Source organism: Perognathus longimembris, chromosome 8, assembly GCF_023159225.1.
Source record: "Perognathus longimembris pacificus isolate PPM17 chromosome 8, ASM2315922v1, whole genome shotgun sequence".
In the NCBI taxonomy this organism is placed as follows: Eukaryota; Metazoa; Chordata; class Mammalia; order Rodentia; family Heteromyidae; genus Perognathus; species Perognathus longimembris.
This window is the reverse complement of record NC_063168.1, coordinates 61,796,590-61,818,696: the sequence shown is the minus strand read 5'-3', so window position 1 is coordinate 61,818,696 and position 22,107 is coordinate 61,796,590. Positions and strand designations below refer to the sequence as shown.

The 22,107-nt window shown below is 40.5% G+C and overlaps 2 protein-coding genes and 1 pseudogene across 2 annotated transcripts in view; 2 read left to right on the top strand and 1 right to left on the bottom strand.

Annotated features, from left to right (window-relative positions):
* Hadha (hydroxyacyl-CoA dehydrogenase trifunctional multienzyme complex subunit alpha) overlaps positions 1–7,327 on the bottom strand; it is a 32,943-nt gene extending 25,616 nt beyond the window's left edge. The window contains exons 1-3 of the mRNA XM_048353286.1: positions 7,130–7,327; positions 1,602–1,643; positions 1,440–1,510 (exon numbers count right to left, since the gene is read on the bottom strand). Of these exons, the coding sequence (XP_048209243.1) occupies positions 1,440–1,510; positions 1,602–1,643; positions 7,130–7,196 (180 nt within the window). The 5' untranslated portion in view covers positions 7,197–7,327. The remainder of the gene's footprint in view (positions 1–1,439; positions 1,511–1,601; positions 1,644–7,129) is intronic.
* A 125-nt stretch (positions 7,328–7,452) lies between these two features.
* Positions 7,453–22,107, top strand: part of Hadhb (hydroxyacyl-CoA dehydrogenase trifunctional multienzyme complex subunit beta) — a 35,618-nt gene continuing 20,963 nt past the window's right edge. The window contains exons 1-5 of the mRNA XM_048353287.1: positions 7,453–7,592; positions 12,186–12,260; positions 12,349–12,393; positions 15,657–15,756; positions 20,952–20,996. Coding sequence (XP_048209244.1) covers positions 12,194–12,260; positions 12,349–12,393; positions 15,657–15,756; positions 20,952–20,996 — 257 coding nt within the window. The 5' untranslated portion in view covers positions 7,453–7,592; positions 12,186–12,193. The remainder of the gene's footprint in view (positions 7,593–12,185; positions 12,261–12,348; positions 12,394–15,656; positions 15,757–20,951; positions 20,997–22,107) is intronic.
* Positions 16,305–16,954, top strand: LOC125356663 (annotated as a pseudogene).

Here is a 22,107-nt window from a genome sequence, read left to right as displayed (position 1 = left end):
CAGTAATAGAGTGCTGGCCTTGAACAAAAGAGCTCAGGAACAGCACCCAAGCCCTGAGTTCAAGCCAGAAACAAAAAGAAAGGGAAAAAAGAAATCAAAATTAGGTACCTAGTCTGACTTTCATTAGGGGAGTAATTGGAATTGTTTATCTTTGTGGTTGGGTTAGTATGATGATTATTTTCATTATAGTGTCTTGTAGTATTAAAACTTCCTGCCATTGGCATGCATTATTTTTACTTGAAATTACTGTGAAAAAGTATATTAACTTGAATCACCGGTTAGTAGATGCTAAGATGTACTCTGGAGATGGGAATAACTTTTCTGGCCATTAAGCTGTGATTAGCTGTCAACTGTTTCCACCTAAGTACTGCTATGTCATCTTAGGCCTCTGGTTACAAGGTTTCTGAAGTATGAAACCTAAGCTAATTTGAGATAAGGGAAAAGCAGGGGATCCTGCTGTGGTGAAGTTGCCTAAAACAAGTGAAATTCCACTTTAAGCAGAACTTGATTTCCAGTATGTGAATTGCATCAGGGATAATTCAGATAAAACCCGTGGCTGTCCACATAGAACCCAGCCAACTTGCGGTGAATACTGACTCATGTCAGGAAGGTAATGAAAAAGTAGACTTAATAACTTCATGTTTCAGATGGCCAGCTGAGTCTCAATTCTTTTTTTTTTTTTCTGGTGATTGATTGGAGATAAGAGTCTTACACATGTTCCTGCCTAGGCTGGCCTTGAACCATGATCCTCACATCTCAGCCTCCTGAGTAGCCAGGTGTGAGCCACCAGCACCTGGTTTGATTTCTTATTAGAACAAGTTGGGCAGCATTTCAAATTCCCAGCACAAAAACTCAAACCCACAAAATCAGAATCTTTGGGACAAGCTCTAGCATCAGTATTTTTGGAAATCTTCCCTTAGCAGCTTCTATGTACAGCCATGGTTAAAAATCACTGTTCTAAGACATCTAAGACATCCCTGGGCTAGCTACTGAACACAATAAAAATGAGCCATCCTAGGCATCATTCAGAATAACTGACTCCTGTCTTCCAGGCTCGCTTCAACTCTGCCCCCTCATGCACACCTCCGCCCAGCTATATTCCCAAGTAGCTCATGATGCTTGTTCATCTCGTGAGTCTCAATTCTTAAAGATAAAGTTTATACTTTAGTTTTTATCGAATAAATCACTTTCTCATTCTACATTGTAACAGAATAGTCTTATTAATTCATGATATTATTCAGACCCAGTCAATATGAAGGAATTCTTAAACAATTCTTAGCTTCAGAAAAATGCTTTCACTGGGCAATCTGTCAAGCTTTAACTACTCTAACTATCACAATTATAAATTCATGTTATAGGATTACTGCCATATTGGTAGATTTCTTGCTTATTCAGAACTGGAGTCATAAGCACAGGAGAAATAAACTTAAATTAGCTACCTTTGAATTGGGTGAGTTAATCCGAATAACTGCCACATCCCCTTTGATTCCATAGTTAACATGAGTTCTGGCTAAAAAGGAAGGAAAATTTATTTATAAAAATGTTTATTATTAAAACAAATCTAAGAAGCAATGTAGGAATGTCAACAAGAAACAACTTACATAGCAAAGCAGAAGACCCTGTAAAGTTGCGGCAAATGCAACCTATAAGAAAAGAGTATTTCAAAATTAATTGTTTTGCAAAACAGAATTTATGTAATATCTGTTAGACATAGCAATGCAAGAATTTTCCCAAATGAAAACAAGGTACTTTAGAATAAATTTCCCATTATCAGTCATATGATTGATTTATACTAAATAAGGTAGGTAGAGAAGTGCCCCACCCCCTGCAAAGATGGTACATCCCCAGGATCTGTGAATATGTTATGCCAGTGCAAAACACTAATGTTGACCTTATTAGAGGAAGAGTATCATGGATTATCCAAGTGGGCTTAGTGTAATAACAAGAGTGAGGCAAAGGAGATCAGAGAGATGGCAGTGTGAAAATAACCTGGCCCAAGCTGCTGAAGACAGAAGTGAGCAACAAGTCAAGAAGATGGGCAGCCTCTAGAAGCTAGGAAAGGTAAGTAATGCATTTTCCCTTAGACATCTAAAGTGAACACAGCTGCCTACACCTCTGATGTTCACTGAGACAAAATATATTTTGGATTTCCAACCTCTGTCACAACAAAGTAAGTGTTTGTTTCAAACCCTAAACTTATAGTAATTTGTTATGGTAGCAACAGGAAATGAATACACTTAGCAGTAAGTAACAACAAAGCAATCCATAATATCACTTCTATACGTGTCCCAAATATGTTTTCCAGACACATCCTTCTATCTTTTTCTGGAATGATAGACTCTGGAATTATGACAAATAAAATCAAGGGGCAACAGTGGCTACTATAAAGAAAACATATAATACTTTTATATTTTAATTATTTCTAACTAAAAATGTCAATCCTGCACCCCATTAAGCATATTCCTGTTCTCTGGATGATAAAACCTTTCTCTTTTCTCCTAGTCACTTTACTAGTTTACTCCAGCATGATAACATAAAGATCAGCAGAGGGCTGGAGACATAGCACAGAGACAAATTGCCTGCCTAGCGTGCTTGGGGCTCTTGCTTTCATCCCCAGCAATACAAAGGGGGGAAAAGAAAGCCTAGAGACCAACTTGATATGACCACAACTACTTTGCTCACAAAATGACTCTGATGAGCATTCCAAACCACTGAGGTTGAAAGACAGGCAGACAAATCTGACTCTTTTATTTCCATCCAACCAACATAAAGCTCAAGCTCTATCAAGCACCAATCTAAGTGAAAAAAGCTAAGAAATTGTATGAAGCCCTGAGTTCAAACCCTAATACCAATACACACACACACACACACACACACACACACACACACACACACACAATGAACTTATAAAGTGGAAATTCTAGTGGAAAGGAAATGATGGGGCATAGATATATATACATGTATATGTATATATACACACATACACATATATGTACACACACACACACACACATATATATATAGTGCATGTATGCACTGGTCTCAGGGCTGGGATCCTGCTTCTGATCTTTTGTGTTCAAGACTAGTGCTCTACCTGTTAAGCCATAGCTCCACATCTGGCTTTTTAGTTAACTAACGAGTTCAGAGTCTCATGGACTCTCCTGCTTGGTCTGGCTTGAGCATCAGTCCTCAGATCTCAGCCTTCTGAGTGGCTAGGATTACAGATGTGAGCCACTGATGTTCAATAAGGGCATATAATTTAACTAGATCAGAGTAAAGTATATAGAGTGTTAAGTGACAGAGTGAAAATGAAGGTTAGGAAGGATGAGGTGGACAGATAAGAAACATAAATTTGCTAATAAGAATGTTAAAGGCGGGCTAGGAATGTGGCTTAGTGGTAGAATGCTTTGTCTAGCATGCATGAAGCCCTGGGTTTAATTCCTCAGTTCCACAAAAACAGAAAAAGTTGGAAATGGTGTTGTGGTTCTAGTGGTAGAGTGCTAGCCTTGAGCAAAAGAAGCCAGGGACAGTGCTCAGGCCCAGAGTCCAAGCCCCTGGACCGGAAAAAAAAACAAAAACACACCGGTAAATGCTTAAGGAAAAAAGAAAGAAGAGCAAACATAGGTTGCAACTTTATTTTATTATGAGACAGAGTGTCTCTATGTAGCTAAGGCTGTGCCTTGAACTTGTGATCCTGTACCCTCAGGCCTCTGAGTTAGGGAGCCTTCATTGGGATTCCCTGACAGGTGCTGCAATCAAAGGCATGTGCCACCATAGCTGGCTGGGTTACAATTTTTTTTTTTTTTTTTTTTTTTGGCCAGTCCTGGGCCTTGGACTCAGGCCCTGAGCACTGTCCCTGGCTTCTTCCCGCTCAAGGCTAGCACTCTGCCACTTGAGCCACAGCGCCGCTTCTGGCCGTTTTCTGTATATGTGGTGCTGGGGAATCGAACCTAGGGCCTCGTGTATCCGAGGCAGGCACTCTTGCCACTAGGCTATATCCCCAGCCCCGCTGGGTTACAATTTTAAAGATTAAGTATTTGATATTTGAAGATTCATGCTCATTAGTCTATACTCATTTTAGCATTGTAGTTAGTTTCTGTCTTTGCTGTAAATACACCCACACATGTACACACAAAGCCTCTTCTGAATCAATAGAGATTAAAAGAGAGAAAAATCAGTAACTACACAAACAAAATAACTCCAAACCACAGTCAACCAAATCAAGTCGAAGTACAAGGTAACTTTGCTTTTGGAATCCAGCTTTAGCAGTGCTTCACCAGAGATCTTATTCTCCAGTGGCAGCATGAACTTTAGCCTACTTACTGTGCCAGCAAGAGAAACCTTTGTCCTACTTTCTAATCATCTTCCTATGTACTCATGGGGATACCTATAAAACTACAGTCAGTGCAAAGAGCTAGGTTATGTCAACACACATTTCAAAATTTGAAAACGTTACTTTGGTTGTAGCAATAAGCAGTTTTTCTCAAAAGTGAACCTGGGAGAAGGGATGGGAATAAGGAAGTGAAGAGTCAAATTAAAAAAATACTACATCACCACTAAAGTCTTTGCCTCTAATTCATTTCCTGAGAAGTTACTGCACCACTTATAAGATTTGGATATTATATTTAGGAGTGAGAATAGAGATATACTATAGTCAAGATGTGATATTTACTTATTTGGCAGTAGTAGGGATTGATCCAGAACTTGCTAGACAGGCACATTACAACATGACTAAAAACTTTTTTTTCATTATTAGCTGGGTACTTGTGACTCACATCTGTAATCCTAGCTAAGATCTGAGGATCGTGGTTCAAAGCCAGCCTGGGCAAGAAAGTTACATGCTACCTCCTATTCTAGAGTGCAGCCCAGCAGTTTGGCTCTCCCAAATAAACTTTTTTTGCCTGAACCATGTGGTGGTCTCCTTTCGGCAACCCTTACATTTGCACCCAGTCCCTGAGTTAAAGCCCCACAGCCGATGAAAATAAATACATTTTTCATATTATATTAATAATTACATTACTTACAGAGCAAGTAAGTGCTAAAAGAATTATATGTCAATTTTCAGAAAATATAGTAATTTCTCTATAACTGTTTTAATTTCATTTGGCAATGCTTCAGCATAGACTTTCAAGATAAAAACTCTGTCTCTCAAGTCAAAATGGTAATCCAGGTGTGAAGATAATTTTATAACCACTTTTATGTATGTCTTTTCAAAATTTATAGGTTTCTACTAAAATAAGTAGTGTCTATCATGATATAGTCTCATTAGTGAAAAATAATGCAAAACATACAGTCAACGTATACATTCTACACAGAAGTACAAAAATAAGCTGCTTTTTACTACAAATATAAACTGGATAAATTACAAAAGTCTCAATTACATAGGATCATGTTCTTCAAGGCTGAGAAGAGTTTTAATATTGATGATATTCCTGGAGCATGTATTGCACTACAAACTTTTATGCAAGGCATACCTTCTTTATACCTCACAAATAATATTTTCTATTTTGCAAATGAGAAAATACACATTGAAATAAACTGCCCAAGGTCACCAGAAGGTAAAAAACAGGGACTGTTTTAAACCCAGAATTAAAACTCCACATCTAACTGCTCTGCCATGCTATGCCTCATGAAGAAGAAAGTCCAGTTTCATTCATTTTGCAGATGAGGAAATCAAGCCCATTTAGATTAAGATATTTACCCCAAGTCACACAGACAGTTAGTGACTAGGAAACATGTGACCTGACTATCACTTCAGGGTTACACCAGTTGTCAATAAATACTTTACCAAAAATGCCAATGGCATGGGCCAACTCCAAGACATACATGATTTTTCAAAAGTATTACATAACAAATGTGGAAAATAGGAAAAAAGAAGTATAAACAGTAAGGAAAAAACCAAATGCTAAGGGAAGGCATATAAAAGTAGTAAGACAAGGATGATTCCTTTTTCATAATCTACATACAAATCTTTTATTATTAAATGGGTTGTAGGTATCTTTGCTTAGGTGGTGCTGGGGAATTGAACTTGTGAGGCAAGTGTACCACTCTGAGATACATCCCAGCCAGATGATTCTTTTTTTAAAATCCCTTTTCCCAACCTCTAAGGCATTTCACCTTTCTGTAATGTAGTAATATTATGATTGGTACACATAAGCATTTTGTGGAGATTTAGAAAGTGGTTAAAAAAGAAAGCATAAGATCCAAACAATCATTGAATTAATCTCTGATAGTAAAGGTAGTACTCCCAACTACTAGTCTTAAAAAAATTCTAACCCACTTTTAGGAAGAATAAGAGAGAATTCATCTTACAAATTAAAGTTCATAAGTAAGTAATTGATATTAAACACATCAAGCAACAAAGTCACATTTGACCTTACAGGTCGGAGATGGAAGGAAAACGCTGTTTTCCACACCCATCACCCTCATTTACCCTTTCACTGCCAGTTTGAAGAGGCAAAGGACAATATAGCTAGTAAGGGCTGACTGGGAATTTAGACACCGTGCTTAAGAACTAACAGTTTATTTCTTAAGATACGATTTTTTTTGTTTTAGTATTTTTAAAGCTTCTTCCAGTAAGTTGGAGGACCTCCCATTTCAATATTCTATACATGATTATTAACACTGCCAAACTAAACTCCCTACCGAAGTACAAAAATGGCTTTGACAGGACAAACAGGGAGTGGCAGGGTTCTTCTAAGCTGATGAAGTTCCCCTAAAGAGCTTCTAGGACAGCCGTGGTCTCCCAGCAAGGGGCTATGAAGTCATGGAGATGGAGGCCGACTTAATCCGGGTCCTCTAGCTCTAGAAGGGTCAGGCCCAAGGCCACCGTTAAAGAAAATACGGCACGGGAACGCAGAAGTGCGACGGCAGGAAGACTCTCGCCAAGCGCAGCACTCAAACACGGGGGGCTACGGAGCCTGAACTCGCCGCAGGAGTCGGAATAGTACGAGAGAAAGCGACAGTCCCTTAGCAACGTCACAGGGAAACGGGGTCCCAGGATAGTATCTCCCCCACTTAAGGGACCCTTAAGTGTGCCAGACCACATCGAGGGACGGACGCTTCTTCGGGCCGGCCCAGTTCTGCACGGTTCTGACAGAGACTTCAGGTGCCATCAAACCAGGCTCACCTCGGGAGCGGAGGATCCTGAAGGTAGTGAAGCGGCTGAGGCTGCCAATGGCCCGGGAGGCAACCATCTTGCAGGAGAGGACGAAAGTAGAGAGCGCTTCTAGTCGCCGCGACCGGGGAGAGGACTTTTCTTTTCCCAACCTGGCAGTCCAGGCACCTGATGCACTGCCTGACTAAAACCCACGCGTTGAATTGTCGCTGGCCCTTTTACCCTTCCTCGTCGCTCCTATCTAAAGAGGTCAAAAAGAGGCTTTCTCCGCGAGTGGACCGAGGCTCGTCGAGGAAGGGGTGGAACGCCTCATTTTTCCAGTCAGGCGCGTAACGGACAGCCCATGAAGCCGCCTGCGCCTGTGGGCGGGACTGAGAGGGGTCCTTTCAGGACAGGACCCGCCCCTTGCCGGCAGCGTCCTGTCACTCGGGACCGGACCTTGACGGGAGCTGGTTCTACGCGGACACCTCCTGAGGTAAGAAGGTGGCGGTGGGGTTTCCTCCCGGCCTTTCCCACAGCAGATCCCACTTCCTTCCCGACTCACTGCTCCGGTGCCCTCAGCCGCTCCCTTCCCTGGGAGAGTCGCCGTCTGGGGGCCGGAAGGAATCCCGCTGGACGAGGCCTAGCTGGTCCAGCTGTAGCTGGGAGCCACGGTGTCACCTGTCTTAGTTTATCACTTCAGATTAACGAACAGTCTGCGTGTGTGTCTAAACCCTGGGCTGTTTTAGGGGTGTTTGTCGTTTTGCCTGCTTTACCTGTAGCCAAGTCTTGTAGCGGTCGACAGTGAGAGCGCCCCAAGTCCACCCCGGTTTCTGTTAAGGATGGCACTCGGGCGGCGTGGAAGGAGCCGAGACAGTTCTTCGCCCCGCGTGGTGATCCAGTGCGCACGGGCATTTTCTGACCTAGATGTGACCCGTTGGTCGTCCCACCTCCCTTTATCGGTGAAGAAAGAGACGAGCTGGTGAACCCAGGGGGCCATATTTGGTAGATGTAGACCTGCGTTTACATCCGGTCCAGAGCTGTGCATTGCATGATAGCTGTTTTTGTGCTGGAAAGATGGACCCCAGAATAAAGTGGTTTCGGAAGAAAGTAATGTCGAGGGACTATCGTTCTCTTTTGGGGGCACTTTACACCATTTTGTCTGTGGCACAGGAGGGATTTACATGTAAATCTGATGGTTTCAGAAGAAAGTAATATTGAGGGAGAGATAATTCTCTTTCTTGGGCACCTTCACAGTGTTTTATAAATTTTCTTGTCTATGGTGCAGCAAGGATTCAGATGTAAATCCGACCCTGGGTACACATCAGGTTTATTACTTGCAAAAGAACCAACACACACACACACACACACGTGAAGTGGCAGGCAGTTAGACTGAAGTGAGAAATATGGAAAGAATGATGAAAGCTTTCTGGTTTAGAACTTAAGTCTAATAGCGAGTGAGTCCTACACTGGCCAAGAATACTTTAAGCAAATATTGGATGACCACTTCTAAATAAATTGCAAAAAAGATTCTTGACCTTGTAAGATAATTTACAGTTCAAAGCCTGCTTCCTGCCTATAAATAATGCTTTATTGTGCACTTGATTGTGCACTGCTCTTATTTAGATCAGGAGTTGCAAGAGTTTTTTTTTTCCCCTGTAAAGTAGTTTCACCTTTGTGGCCCCACCTTAATGTCATATATTGTATAGGCAAGACCCTGGATTATTATACCCTAAGTAGAGAGAGGGAGAGGGAGAGAAAAGGGGAGAGGGAGAAGGAGGAGGGGGAGAGGAAGGTATAAAAAAGCCTATTCTTTGCCACTTGGGTTGCAGTTGCTTTGGCTTTCCTTTTTTTTTTTTTTTTTTTTTTGGCCAATTCTGGGGTTTGGACTCAGGGCACCATCCTCCCTTCTTTTTGCTCAAGGCTAGCACTCTACTTCTTGAGCCACAGCACCATGTCCAGCCTTTTCTGTTTATGTGGTGCTAAGGAATCAAACCCAGGGCTTCATGCATGTTAAGTAAGCACTCTACTGCTAAGCCACATTCCTAGCCCTTGGCTTTACTATTTATTTATTTATTTATTTTTATTTTGCCAGTCCTGGGCCTTGGACTCAGGGCCTGAGCACTGTCCCTGGCTTCTTTTTGCTCAAGGCTAGCACTCTGCCACTTGAGCCACAGCGCCACTTCTGGCGGTTTTCAAGTTCTGTGAAGTCAGAAATGTTATATTTTCTTTGACCCTCATTACTTTAGTACAATGGCTTGAATAGAGGAAAACTAAGTACTTTGATAGTATCAACCACTAATAAAAATAGTAAACACATATATAAGCCTTGCTAAGTATCAGAAATCTGTTCTGGGTATATATTTAATCCTCTCTATATAGCATTGTCTACATTTCACTGGAGGTCATAGAAAAGAAAGGTTAAATAACTTTCTTAAGGACTGAGCTATTTGGACTTAGTCTGTTCTCATAACCTTGACTTTAACTGTGTCTTTATGTTAAAATATATAATAATATAGAGCTGCTCCATCTTCTTTCATTACCTATGTGGTCCCTGTGCTTTCCCCTCCTCCCAGGTGCCTCTTCATGCTACTTATGACTGAAAACTGTTGTTGTGTTATCACACCTCAGATATCTTTGAAGCTTAGCAAATGACAGTAAACCCAACTGTCTCATATTATTGTTTGCTTAGCCTCTTTTTTCAAGCTGTATTTTTTATTAATTGTCAATAACTAAATAGTTCTTTTTTTTGGGGAGAGGAGTCATGAACTACAGAAAAGTCTAAGAAAATAAGTATAGCTCTAAGTCTATCGTGTTTGGATAAATAGTGTTGATGTTTTTCTGTGTGTTGTTCTGGATTTTTTTTAATGCATTTGTATATTTGTAAAAGATACTGGTGTATATATGAATTTTAAATAGAACTATACTGATAGACTATAAAGAATGACCCAAGACATTTGTATTACATATTGCTGTGTATCAAATTATACCCAAATTTAGGATCTTAAATCAACAGCCATTTCATACATTTTCTGAGGTTCAGGAACCAGGGGTGACTTAGCTGGAGTTTTCTGATGTCAGAATTTCTCTGGAGGATGCTGTCAGCATGTTGGTTGGCGCTATCTATAACTAGCTGAAGGCTTACCTGCAATAGAATATCCTGCTTCCAAGTTCAGTCACAAGGCTGTTGGCAGGAAGGAGCCGTTCCTCGGAACTGAACCTCTTCATGAGGCTTGTGATCTGCCAGCTGACTCCACTCAAATGTGATCTGACAGAGCCCAATACAGAAACTGCAGTAATTTTTTTTTTTGTTTTTTTGGTCAGTCCTGGGCCTTGCACTCAGGGCCTGAGCACTGTCCCTGGCTTCTTTTTGCTCAAGGCTACCACTCTGCCACTTGAGCCACAGCGCCACTTCTGGCCATTTTCTGTATATGTGGTGCTGGGGAATTGAACCCAGGACCTCATGTATACAAGGTGAGCACTAGGCCATATCTCCAGCCCTGCAGTATTGTTTTATAGCCTAATCTTAGACATATTATATCATCACTTCTGATATACTCTTTAGTTTAAACAATCCAACTGTGGAGGCAATTACACAAAGAATGTGGGTACCAAGAAGTAGAGATAAGTGGAAGTAGTATAGAGGCTGGCTGTTGCAGCCCTTATTTGCGAATCTTGAGTTAAAAAAAACACACAGGTTTTAAAATTAAGAGATTATGTATATTTTTAATACATGGTGACACGTCTTTCCAACTCTGTTTCCTAGTTCTGTTTCCTTTCTTTCAACTAATAATTTTTAACATTTTTGTACTTCCAGGGCTTATGTTCTACTGCTAGAGGAAATGTGCATGATTTTTTTCCCTTACACAGGAGTGACAGACTTAACTTCCATACTGTTTCATACTTTGCTTTCTTCACTTGGTAATACAGCTAAGAAATGCTTCTGTGTTGGTACTTAGTCATCTCCTTATGTTTTACAGCGACATAAGGCAGTATTTTAGTTATTGTAGCATTCCCTATTTGTTGGTTATTCTAATCTTTTACTGTTAGAGTAGCAGTATAGATCATATATACAATATTCATTATGTAAGCTCATGCAAATGGAATTTCTGGATTACAAATTAGGTGAAATTATAGTATTAAAAGATAATTACCAAGTTGCTGTGCATAGAGATTACACTAGTTCACACCACTGGCCAACAAGGACATGACGTGATAGTACATACAGTGTATCTTAAACCTTTGAGTCTGCTCACTTGACAATTATAACTTTGTGGTTTAATTTGAATTTCTCTTATAAGTGGAACTGAAGATCTTTTTTTTTTTTGATATATTTAAGAGTCATTTAGGGTTGAGTGTGGCGGCACATGCATGTATTTTCACTACTAGAGAGGCTAAGGCAGGAAGATTATAATTTCAAGGCCAGGCTGAGCTACATATCAAGACCCTGTCTAAAAAGAAAAGCTGTTTGTGGTTTTGCTTTTTTGTTTTGCTTTGTTTTCTGTGAACAATCTGTTCCTATCTTATGCCTATTTGTGTGCTTTAAGCCTCAGGTACTACAAAGTGTGTGTGTGTGTGTGTGTGTGTGTGTGTGTGTGTGTGTTTTCTAGTAGTAGTTGAAATTAAGTTGCTGACATGATATTCTCCCTCCCTAAGTTCTTTAGTGTGTAGCCCCTTCAAATGCAAACATACAGCGTAGCCTTTAAAATCAGGAGGTTAACGGTGGTTATACAATCTGCTTCTTTGGCTTAAACTCTGGAACTAAACTGCCTGGGTTCAAATCCTGGCCCTGCCAATAGTGGGTACTTGAATGAGTCACATAATTCCTGTGGCTCAGTTTCCACTTCTTTTATAAAAGGTGTTATAAGTATACCTATTTCATAGGTTGTGAGCATTTGATGCTTACAGTCACAGCCCAGTAGCATGGAAAGTCAGTCCATGTAGCTATAATATTATTAGAAGATAGGGGATAATGGAGCAATTTTTTTATGTTTTATAATAGCTGTGAATGACATCAGAAATCATGGACTGCACATAAGCTACAAATTGACGAGCTAATCAAGGATGCACTTTGTTATTCTCTTTCTAGGTTTCAGAATGGCTTCCATCTTGAGTTACACATTTAAAACCCTTCCTAGTACATCAAAATGGGCTCTCAGATTTTGTAAGTTCAATTTTTCTTTGTGTTTCAAAGATTAGATGTATAAGCATTCAGTCCACACAGACATTGAATGATGTTTTTTGTCTTCCAGCTGTAAGATCTTTGAGCTGTTCTTCCCTGCTACAAGCTGCCCCAGGTACAGTAATTCTGAAATAAACACTTTTCCCTTTAAAGAATAGACTCTATATTTGTGAATTCTGAATAAAAACCAAAAGAAATTTGATAATTCTCCCCCTTTGATGAGCAATATGGACATCACTGTTGCCTTCATATTAAAAACTGGTGGGGCCAATCAGTAACAATATTATCAGTAAAGATGTTGAGATTGGACTTGATGGCCTGGGGCTATGGCTCAAGTGGTAGAATGCCGTCCTGACAAGCATAAGGCCCCAAGTACTAAAAAAAAAAAAAAGGAAGACTAAACTTAAAAAAACCCAGAAGGCTACTCTTTCTGGTCTTTGAGGTTGGATGGAATCACAAAGATTCTATAAACTTTGCTGGTTTGATTAATTGCTAGTTATTAAGTCAAGAGATGATGAGCTTATAAAGATCAAAATGTTAATTTTTAAATTTTTCAATTAGGCTTTTCTATTAAATACCTTCTTATTTCATATTCAAGAAGTCCTATGGCTGAAATATGGGCAGTAGGGAATTAGTTCATAAGAGCAAATTGTTAGCCAATATGAAATGAAAGGGTGAGGAAATGGGTTGATTTGATATGGTCTCCTCGATCCCCAGTACATCCAATGAATGTCACCTGTTCACCATGGAAAATATACTTATCTTCAGTGGTCATTGCTAAATTATCCCCAAAATTTTTTTGATATTTTTTCCTTGCCTACCTTCTGTATGGCTGTGTGTTTCTAATTTTATTAGGATACTTCTATTTGCATAATAACACTAAAAAAATGATACCTTCCAGGATTCAAAATATTTGTGTTTTATCCTAACGCTTCCTCTTTCTGAGCAATATGACCTTGAACTGGTTGCCTTGCATCCCTGGGTTTCAATTTCCTTTACTATAAAAGAAATACAATAATTCTGATCTCAACCAGAGAAACAGATATAGTCCCTATAGCCTTTTTGTTGTTGTTGGTGGTGGTGGTCATGAGGCTTGAACTCCAGGCCTGGGCATTGTCCCTGAGCTCTTCAGCTCAAGGCTAGTGCTTTACCATATATGCCACAGCACCACTTTGTTTTGTGGTGGTTAATTGGAGAAAAGAGTCTCTCAGGTGTGGTCCCAGGTTCCCAGTCTGGCCTGTGGCCTTGGCCAGCCATCCTGCTTTTTACGGGCGTGGTCCCAGCTCCTGAGTCTGGGCCGTGACCCTGGCTGGTCAGTATACTTTTTACTTCCCCAATAAATCCATCTTTTTACTCGGGAAAAAAAAAAAAAAAGAAGAGTCTCTCAGATTTTCCTGCCTGGGCTAGCTTTGAACCATGATCCTCAGATCTCAGCCTCCTGAGTAGATAGGATTATAGGATTGAGCCACTGGTGCCTGGCCTCCCTATAGCCTTTAAATTCTAAGTAGGATATAGATTTCTATTGGCCCTACAATGAATTTCTTTCTGTCTCATGTTACTTTTTCCCTAATTTAGATGTTCGCCAGGCTTTTGCTTCTCAAGTCACACAAAGGGACTTGATCTTGCTTTGTGAGAGAAGGTCATTCTGAATGCCAACAAGAAAGGCATTTCTCTGGCTTTTATAGACTTTTCTATGTTGTTCTGTAGTTGTCCCCAACTGTATTGTAAGCACCCATGAGACTTCAGCTTTTTGGGTCTCCCCCCCCCCCCCATGTCTCACAGTGTCCTACAAGTAGTTTGTGTTAACCTTGATGTTGATAATGGTACAAGAAGGCACTTGATGAGACAAAGGAATGTGGCCAGCTGATTTAAGGGCAGGAACAGGCATATGCCTGTGCTGAGTAAGTTTTAGGTTGCAATAATTTTATAACTATATAACCCCTTGAAACTCGTGTAATATTCCTGCTTGACAGAATGAGAGTTTAGGTGACTGCTCAATACATCATGAATAACAAATCCTATTTTTTAAAATATGGCTTGTAGAACTAGTTTAGTTACTTATTAATGAACTACATTGTTTAGAATGACTAAGTTTTGTCCTAAAGGTTGCCTTAGAAGTTCAGAGCCAGAACTTCAGGTAGGAGAGCTATTAGGAAAGGCTTTAGTAAGAGGTGAAAGGTGATGTAAGCAGGAAAGACTAAAGAATTAGATGTAATGGGGCCATATAGGTGGGAGGGTCCCTGAGTAAAGATAAGGAGGCTGAAGTGAGCAGTATAAGGGACTAGGGAGGGGCCTGTTCATCTTATTGAAAGAGTAGTAGAAAATTTCTTTTATATCATTAAAGTAGAATCAAGAAAAGTCATTTGAGGAATGAAATATTTAAGTTTTGTCTGATAATGTATAAAACGAATATGTGGTGAATTCTTAAAAAACATAGTATGGGGCTGGGAATGTGGCTTAGTGGTAGAGTGCTTACCTAGCTCTCATGAAGCCCTGGGTTCCATTCCTCAGCACCACATAAACAGAAAAAGCCAGAAGTGGCCCTGTGGCTCAAGTGATAGAGTGCTGGCTGTGAGCAAAAGAAGCACAGGGACAGTGCCCACACCCTGCGTCCAAGCCCTGGGACTGTGTCTCCCCACCCCCTAAAAAACCCTAGTATGCTCAATGGTATAGTGATGGGTCATTTAACTTGTCCTCTCATTATTCTTTGTAAGGTCATGAGTGATCTGCATATTTAGTGGCTTGTTCCCTCCCTCCTCTTTTTTTTTCTTTTGTTTTGTAATGCTTGGGATTGAGTCCAGAGATGAAACAGGGCTGAAGATGTGGCTCAATCTACCATTGAGCCACATCTTCAGCCCTGTTTCATGTCTTGATTCTCCTACTGCCTATAAAGATTACATTCTGTCTCATATCTTCTGTTCCTTGCTAAAGAGAAATATATCTGTTTAGTGTGGGTAAATAAAACCCTCAGTTTAAGTTAAGGATGACTGGGTTTATGCATGCTACAGCTACAACTAGAAAGGTGTTAGGAACCAAACAAGCATGGTACACTGTCTCAAAAATAAATAAAGAAAAGAAGGAAGACATAGAAGGAAGTTCTGGTTTTAATCTTTATAGTTTGTTATTATTTACTTTTTTTCCATTCCTGGGGCTTGAACTCAGGGCCTGGGCACTGTCTCTGAGCTTCTTTTGCTCAAAGCCATTACTCTGTCACTTGAGCCTGCCGCTTCAGCTATTTCTCTATATGAGGTACTGAGGAATTGAACCCAGGGCTTCATGCATGCTAGGCAAGCACTCTACCACTAAGCCACATTCCCAGTCCCTATCCCTGGTTATTATGTACTTTAATTAATAGTTCTTTTGAACTTTATTCTAAAGCTGTCCAGACCCAGTCAAAGAAGACCTTGGCTAAACCCAATGTAAGAAATATTGTGGTGGTGGAGGGTGTCCGCATTCCATTTTTGCTGTCAGGCACTTCGTAAGTATGAAATGAGCATCTTAATTCACTCCTTCCTCCCTGTCTTTCCTTCCTTCCCTCCCTCCCTCCCTTCCTCCCTCCCTCCTTCCCTCTCTCTCTCTCCCTCTCTCCCTCTCTCTTTCTCTCTCTCTCCCTGTCTCTTTCTCTCTCTCTCTTTCTCTCTCTTTCTTTAAGATTCTGTCTAAAGTGATCTTTATAAATGTAGCCCAATAAGTAATACATTAGTGGGCTAACACATGGAGAGTTTCTCCAAGAAATTAGTATAGGGAAAGTCAAGTGAGTGGTGAAATATTATGGCAAACTGTGCTTTCTCCTTTCTCCTAAACAAATCTAGTATGGTTTTAGCTTGCAACAACTTGAGAGTCCAGTATAGGTCCAGATAGCTTGTTTTCAGGAGGTGGAGCTTAACTCTACCTTGAAGAGTGGGCTGGAAGGCAGTGTGGAGGCAGACACTTCCAGAAGTCTGTCCGACCCGGGCGTCGAGACCAGTCTTCAGGTGATGAGCTGAAGGCACAGCAGTGAAGTCATCAAGTATTTCCTAGAGATTGATGGAAGCAGAAACCAAAACACTTCCCCTGGAGAATACAGCCATCCTTTCAGAGGACTCTGTACAGGAAGGGCACTGATTTTGGATTGGCAACCTGGACCCCAAAATCACAGAATACCACTTCCTCAAGCTCCTCTGGAAGTTTGGCAAGGTCAAACGGTTTGACTTCCTCTTCCACAAGTCAGGTACTTTGGAGGGGCAGCCTTGGGGGTGCTGTTTTGTTAACTTTGAAACTAAGCAAGAAGCAGAACAAGCTATCCAATGCCTCAATGGCAAGCTGGTACTGTCTAAGAAGCTGGTGGTACGATGGGCACATGCTCTAGTAAAGTGATATGATCACAACAGGAATGACAAGATCCTTCCAATCAGTCTTGAGCCGTCCTCAAGCACTGAGACAACTCATTCTAACCTAAGTGTCACTGCAAAGATCAAAGCCATTGAAGCAAAGCTGAAGATGAGGGCAGAAAATCCGGATACAGAGTACCCAGCAGCACCTGTCTATTCCTACTTTAAGCCATCAGATAAAAAAAGGACTACTCCATATTTCAGAACAGCTTGGAAATCTCGAAGATGATGGTTAAGAATTATTGTAGCAGCAAAAAGTAAATTGATCTCCACACCTAAGCGCCTTTGCACTTTGTAGATGTAAGCGGCACTGTCCAACAGAGCACAATCACATTAGAATTTGGTAATACAACATTTTTGGTTGTTCCTGATATGTCTTCCCTAAACAATACGTGGAATTGAGTATCATCCAGAATAAATAGGATGATGTCAAAAACTGTGATTTGAACACAGAGATGCTCTAGTTGGCTGGGTTTGCTTGAATTTTTAACTCCAGAAATACAGTGTGCCAGAGAGAAAGCCAAACTTATAAAATGTTACTTAAATCAGGAGAAACAAAATTATTAAGTCCATCAAAAAAACCATACAGGGGCTGGGGATATGGCCTAGTGGCTAGAGTGCTTGCCTCCTATACATGAAGCCCTGGGTTCAATTCCCCAGCACCACATATACAGAAAATGGCCAGAAGTGGCGCTGTGGCTCAAGTGGCAGAGTGCTAGCCTTGAGCAAAAGGAAGCCAGGGACAGGGCTCAGGCCCTCAGTCCAAGCCCCAGGACGGGCAAAAAAAAAAAAAAAAAACCCATACAGAAAACCAGGGCATTTTCCTGGGCACATCTTTGCAACATAAAAAGCAAAAAAAGTGGGCTGGGTATATGTCCTAGTGACAAGAGAGCTTGCCTCATATACATGAGGCCCTGGGTTCGATTCCCCAGCACCACATATACAGAAAACGGCCAGAAGTGGCGCTGTAGCTCAAGTGGCAGAGTGCTAGCCTTGAGCAAAAGGAAGCCAGGGACAGCACTCAGGACCTGAGTCCAAGGCCCAGGACTGGCCAAAAAAAAAAAAAAGCAAAAAAAGTAACATGAGAGGCAGATTTTAAATCATAACTACAGATTTTAAATCATAACTAGAACTATTAGAGAATTTACAATGGCAGTCTTTCCAACTGGATTGAAAAAAGAATTCTTGGCAATTTGTAGTAATCTGTTTAAGAATTATGCTTGTATGTTTCAAAATCTCAATTAGGAAAACATGGTGTGTATATCTTAAAATTGTTTACGTCAACAAACTGGATTCCAGTTTAACATTTTTTACTACAACAAACACTGTATTTAGAAACCCAGCTTTTACTCTCTAGTGATCATTTTTAAGGATCTAAATTATCCTACTTTCTCTAAACCTAATATTATTACCACAGGACTTTTGAAAATTGCAGTAATTGCATGAGATTGTTTTTATAGCATGAGATTTCTCTGTTTGGAATTGTGTCATGGCTGATCTAAATAGAAAAGCAGACATTCTTGGGAAACCTAAACTTTGCTGTATAAGTTACTATTGAGCATTACTGCCTAATAGTTATGTAGGGTCTGAGTAGAAGAGGTGAGATGGGCTATAAAGGCCACATGCAGAGAGCACCAGGAATCTGGAGCGGCTTCTGCTCTGACACCCACATTGTGACCACCTCATGTTTTCAGTAGTTCTAAAAAACTGCATGACTTGAAAACAATCATTTGTAGAATACACTTCTTACTAGATGAAAAATAAAATGCCTCTTTGAACGATTCTGACCAGAACAGTGTAGAAAGATTCATAAAAGTGTTTCTTCAGCTCAGTTTGGTCATTTTTTATATCATCTTTGACAGACTGTAGCTGGGCAACACTATTGCTTCTCTATAAGTAAATCACTCCGGGTGCCATTCGTGGTAATTAAAGACTGTTTACCACTTTCATTATTAGTTAAAAAAAAAAACAAACAGCTTCCATTGTAGATGCATAAGTCTTCCTAATACTATAAAGATACCAAGCATGGTGTCAAACATCTATAATCCTGGTACTGGAGAGGCTTAGGCTGAAGGGTCACAAGTTCAAGACTAGCCTAGACTAGCTAGTGCTTTCCCCAAGGTCAATCTTTTTAGATGTCTTTAGATACCAAATACTCTACATTTAATTAGCTCTATGTATATTTGTGATGCAAGTGGCTCTCCTTCCACTTGGGGGTTAGTTCAGGGAGGTGGGAGCAACTGTCTCCCTTTTTTTCTGGTGACTTCTTGAAGTATAGAACGCACCATTTTATCCTTAGGTCCTCAAAAGGTTATGCTAATGCAAAACTTAATGCCAGTAGCCTTCTATTTTTAATAAAAACTTAGAAAATACTTAAGTTAGGACTCTATTAGAGTTACTTCCTCTAGAAACCAGAACTATTTATTTGTATTTAAAACAATGTTTATTATTTGTACCTATTCTTATCCCTCCATGTGAATAAATGCAAGACCTTCTCTGTGGGAAAAAAAAGGGTGGGCTGGATTTAGTGAGTCACTTTTTTTTTTTTTTTTTTTTTTGGTCAGTCATGGTGCTAGGACTTGGGGCTTGGGAGCTGCCACGGAGCTCTTTGTGCTCAAGGCTAGGGCTCTACCACTGGAGCCACAGCGCCACTTTCAGCTTTTTCTGAGTATCTTATTACAGATAAGAGTGTCTTGGACTTTTCTGCCCTGGCTGGCTTTGAACTGTGGTTGTCAGATCTCAGCCTCCTGAGTAGCTAGGATTATAGGAATATAGGATTATATTGTGTTGGGGACAGCTATGCCTTTAAGAGGGGACGGCCCAGTTAGCCCGTCCCCCCTCCTTCCGCCTTCAACCGGAAGAGAAGCCCCTGCCCCTGGGGGCGAGCACATGTGTCACCATGGCAGCCGGAGACCCCAAAGGCCTGGTCCTTGGGGGGCTGTGGTCTCTGCCCATAGAGGAAGTTCCGTGACGTCACCGTGATGGACAGTCCATTAGCCAATCGTTAATACCCAGTTAGCCCCTCTCCTTTGCGCCTCTGCTGGTATAACTGTTAGCCCCTCCCTTACTAAACCAGAACACCCCTTGAGGGTTCTCCGAGAAGTCCATGCGCCCGTGTCTTCCTTGGGAATGGAGAGGGGGCAGGACATCTCGAGACCACACGCTACCGAGGCTGCATGTGGCCTCCACTCCTGCAATTAATTCCTACTGGTCAGGGAATGCGTTGAGAGCGGCAGAGGACCACACACGGAAGAGGCAGAGAAGCCCAGGATCTCCACGCGGATGGGAGGTAGAGCGAAGACAGCAATATTGCACCCAGTGCAATTCACTTTTAATAAGTTTATAGAGGGCCTTGTGTTGGAGAAAATGGGTAGGCACCAGCTATACCAAGAGATCTGGCAAATGTCACCAGTAATAAGTAATCTTAATGTCATGTACCTGCTGAAATGATGTAGTGAGATGAACCCTTTACCTCTGCGATGTTCTTTCATGAAATCCATAACCCAGGCCTTGAGAAGTATTCATGTTGCAAAAAACAAGGAAAGGTTGAAACATGACTACAATGCAGAGAGTACAACATGGTTTTCTGGATTAGCCCCTGGAACAGAAAAAGATACCAGTGGAAAAACTGATGAGATCTAAATAAAGCTAGTAACCTAATGAATAGTATTGTGCCATGTTATTTTCTTAGTTTTAGTAAGTTCATAGTGGTTACATAAGATAATGTTTCTGTAAAAGTGTTAATTTAGGACTGGAGATATGCTTCAAGTGGTAGAGCACCAGCCATGAGCAAAAAAGCCAAGGGAGGGCACAAGACCTTGTGTTCAAGTCTTGGTATCAGCTTGCACACGTGTGTACACACATATATACACAGTGTTAATATATCTCCTATATCCTTTTAGGCATTACAAAATAGTGTGCTTTTAGAAATTTAACTAAAAAAAAGTGCTCAAAAGATGAGATAGAACTTTAAGGAACATTCAACATGTGGTGCTATATAATGTAAAGTAGAGCACCAGTTTTGTTAGAGTCTCAGTAAATTTTATGAGGCAAGCATTCTTGCCACTAGGCCATATTCCCAGCCCTTCAGTAAATTTTATAAGCATTAGGCTTGTCAGATTTTTAAGGATGACAGATAGCAAGTTCACACTATTGTTTGGAATTGTTGTAACTTAGTAAATTTTAGTCATTTTCAGCGGGACATAGAATAATAATAAGTAATCTCTAGGTATTTCAAATAGAATGAAAAAAAGCTCTATTGAGGCTTGACTTTTGGTTTCAGTTATCTGTTTTCTTCCTCCAGGTATAAAGACCTGATGCCACATGATTTGGCTAGAGCAGCACTTTTGTAAGTAAATACAGTTTCACTTTACTTCACACTTGATTAAGGCATTTTCTGTAGTGTTTGCACTTGAAGTACAATGTTTCATAGTATTGTCATATGTGGGACCTACTAATATTTGTATGGTAAGATAGACATACCAGTTAGGTTTATAGAATTATTCCTTCTTAGCCAGGTACCGGTGGTTCACGCCTGTAACCTGACTACTGAGGAGGCTGAGATCTGAGGATCACAATTCGAAGCCAGCCCAGGAAGGAAAGTCCCTCTCTAGCCTTGAACACAGGGAGGCTCAGGCCCTGAATTCAAGCCCCAAGACTGGCAAAAAAAAAAAAACAGACAAGAAAAAAAATTATTCCTCCCTTTAACTATATGTGCTACACAAATTTGAGTAGCTCACGAATATTAGCAATTTTTGTTTTGTAGTATCAAACAGTATCTTGACATGATAGTATTTTATTTATTTATTTATTCATTCATTCATTCATTCATTCATTCATTCATTTATTTATTGCCAGTCCTGGGGCTTGAACGCGGGGCCTGGCTTCCTTTTTGCTTAAGGCTAGCACTCTGCCACTTGAGCCACAGTGCCACTTTTGGCCTTTACAGTTTATGTAATACTGAGGAATCTAACTCAGGGTTTCATGAATGCTAGGCAAGCACTCTACCACTAAGCTACATTCCCAGCCCCGGTAGTATTTTTTAATGGCAGGTCAACCAAAACAACCTATGATGTAATTGTCTTGACAGGAGTTTACTTATTGCGTATAGGTAGCTAAACTGATTACATAGGCATTTTTCCAGAAGAAAGCCTAGCAAGAAACCTAAGGACTCATTTGTAAATCAAATAAATATATAAAATTAGATGTGATTAGATGCAACTGAGATGGATGAATAATTTGATGAGCATCATAAAATGTATGATCCTAGGTTGGAAATAGCATGTAAGGCATTATTGCATTTAGTTTCTAGTGACACTACCTTCACATCTTCAGGAAGTCAGAGGTCATTTGTAGCTAGAAAAGCCCTTCAGTTGACCTTAGTGCCTATTCTAATTCTTGTTGTTGTTTTTCTCCAGCCAGACTTAAAGAATTCAAGTCACAGTTGCTTTTCTACTTGC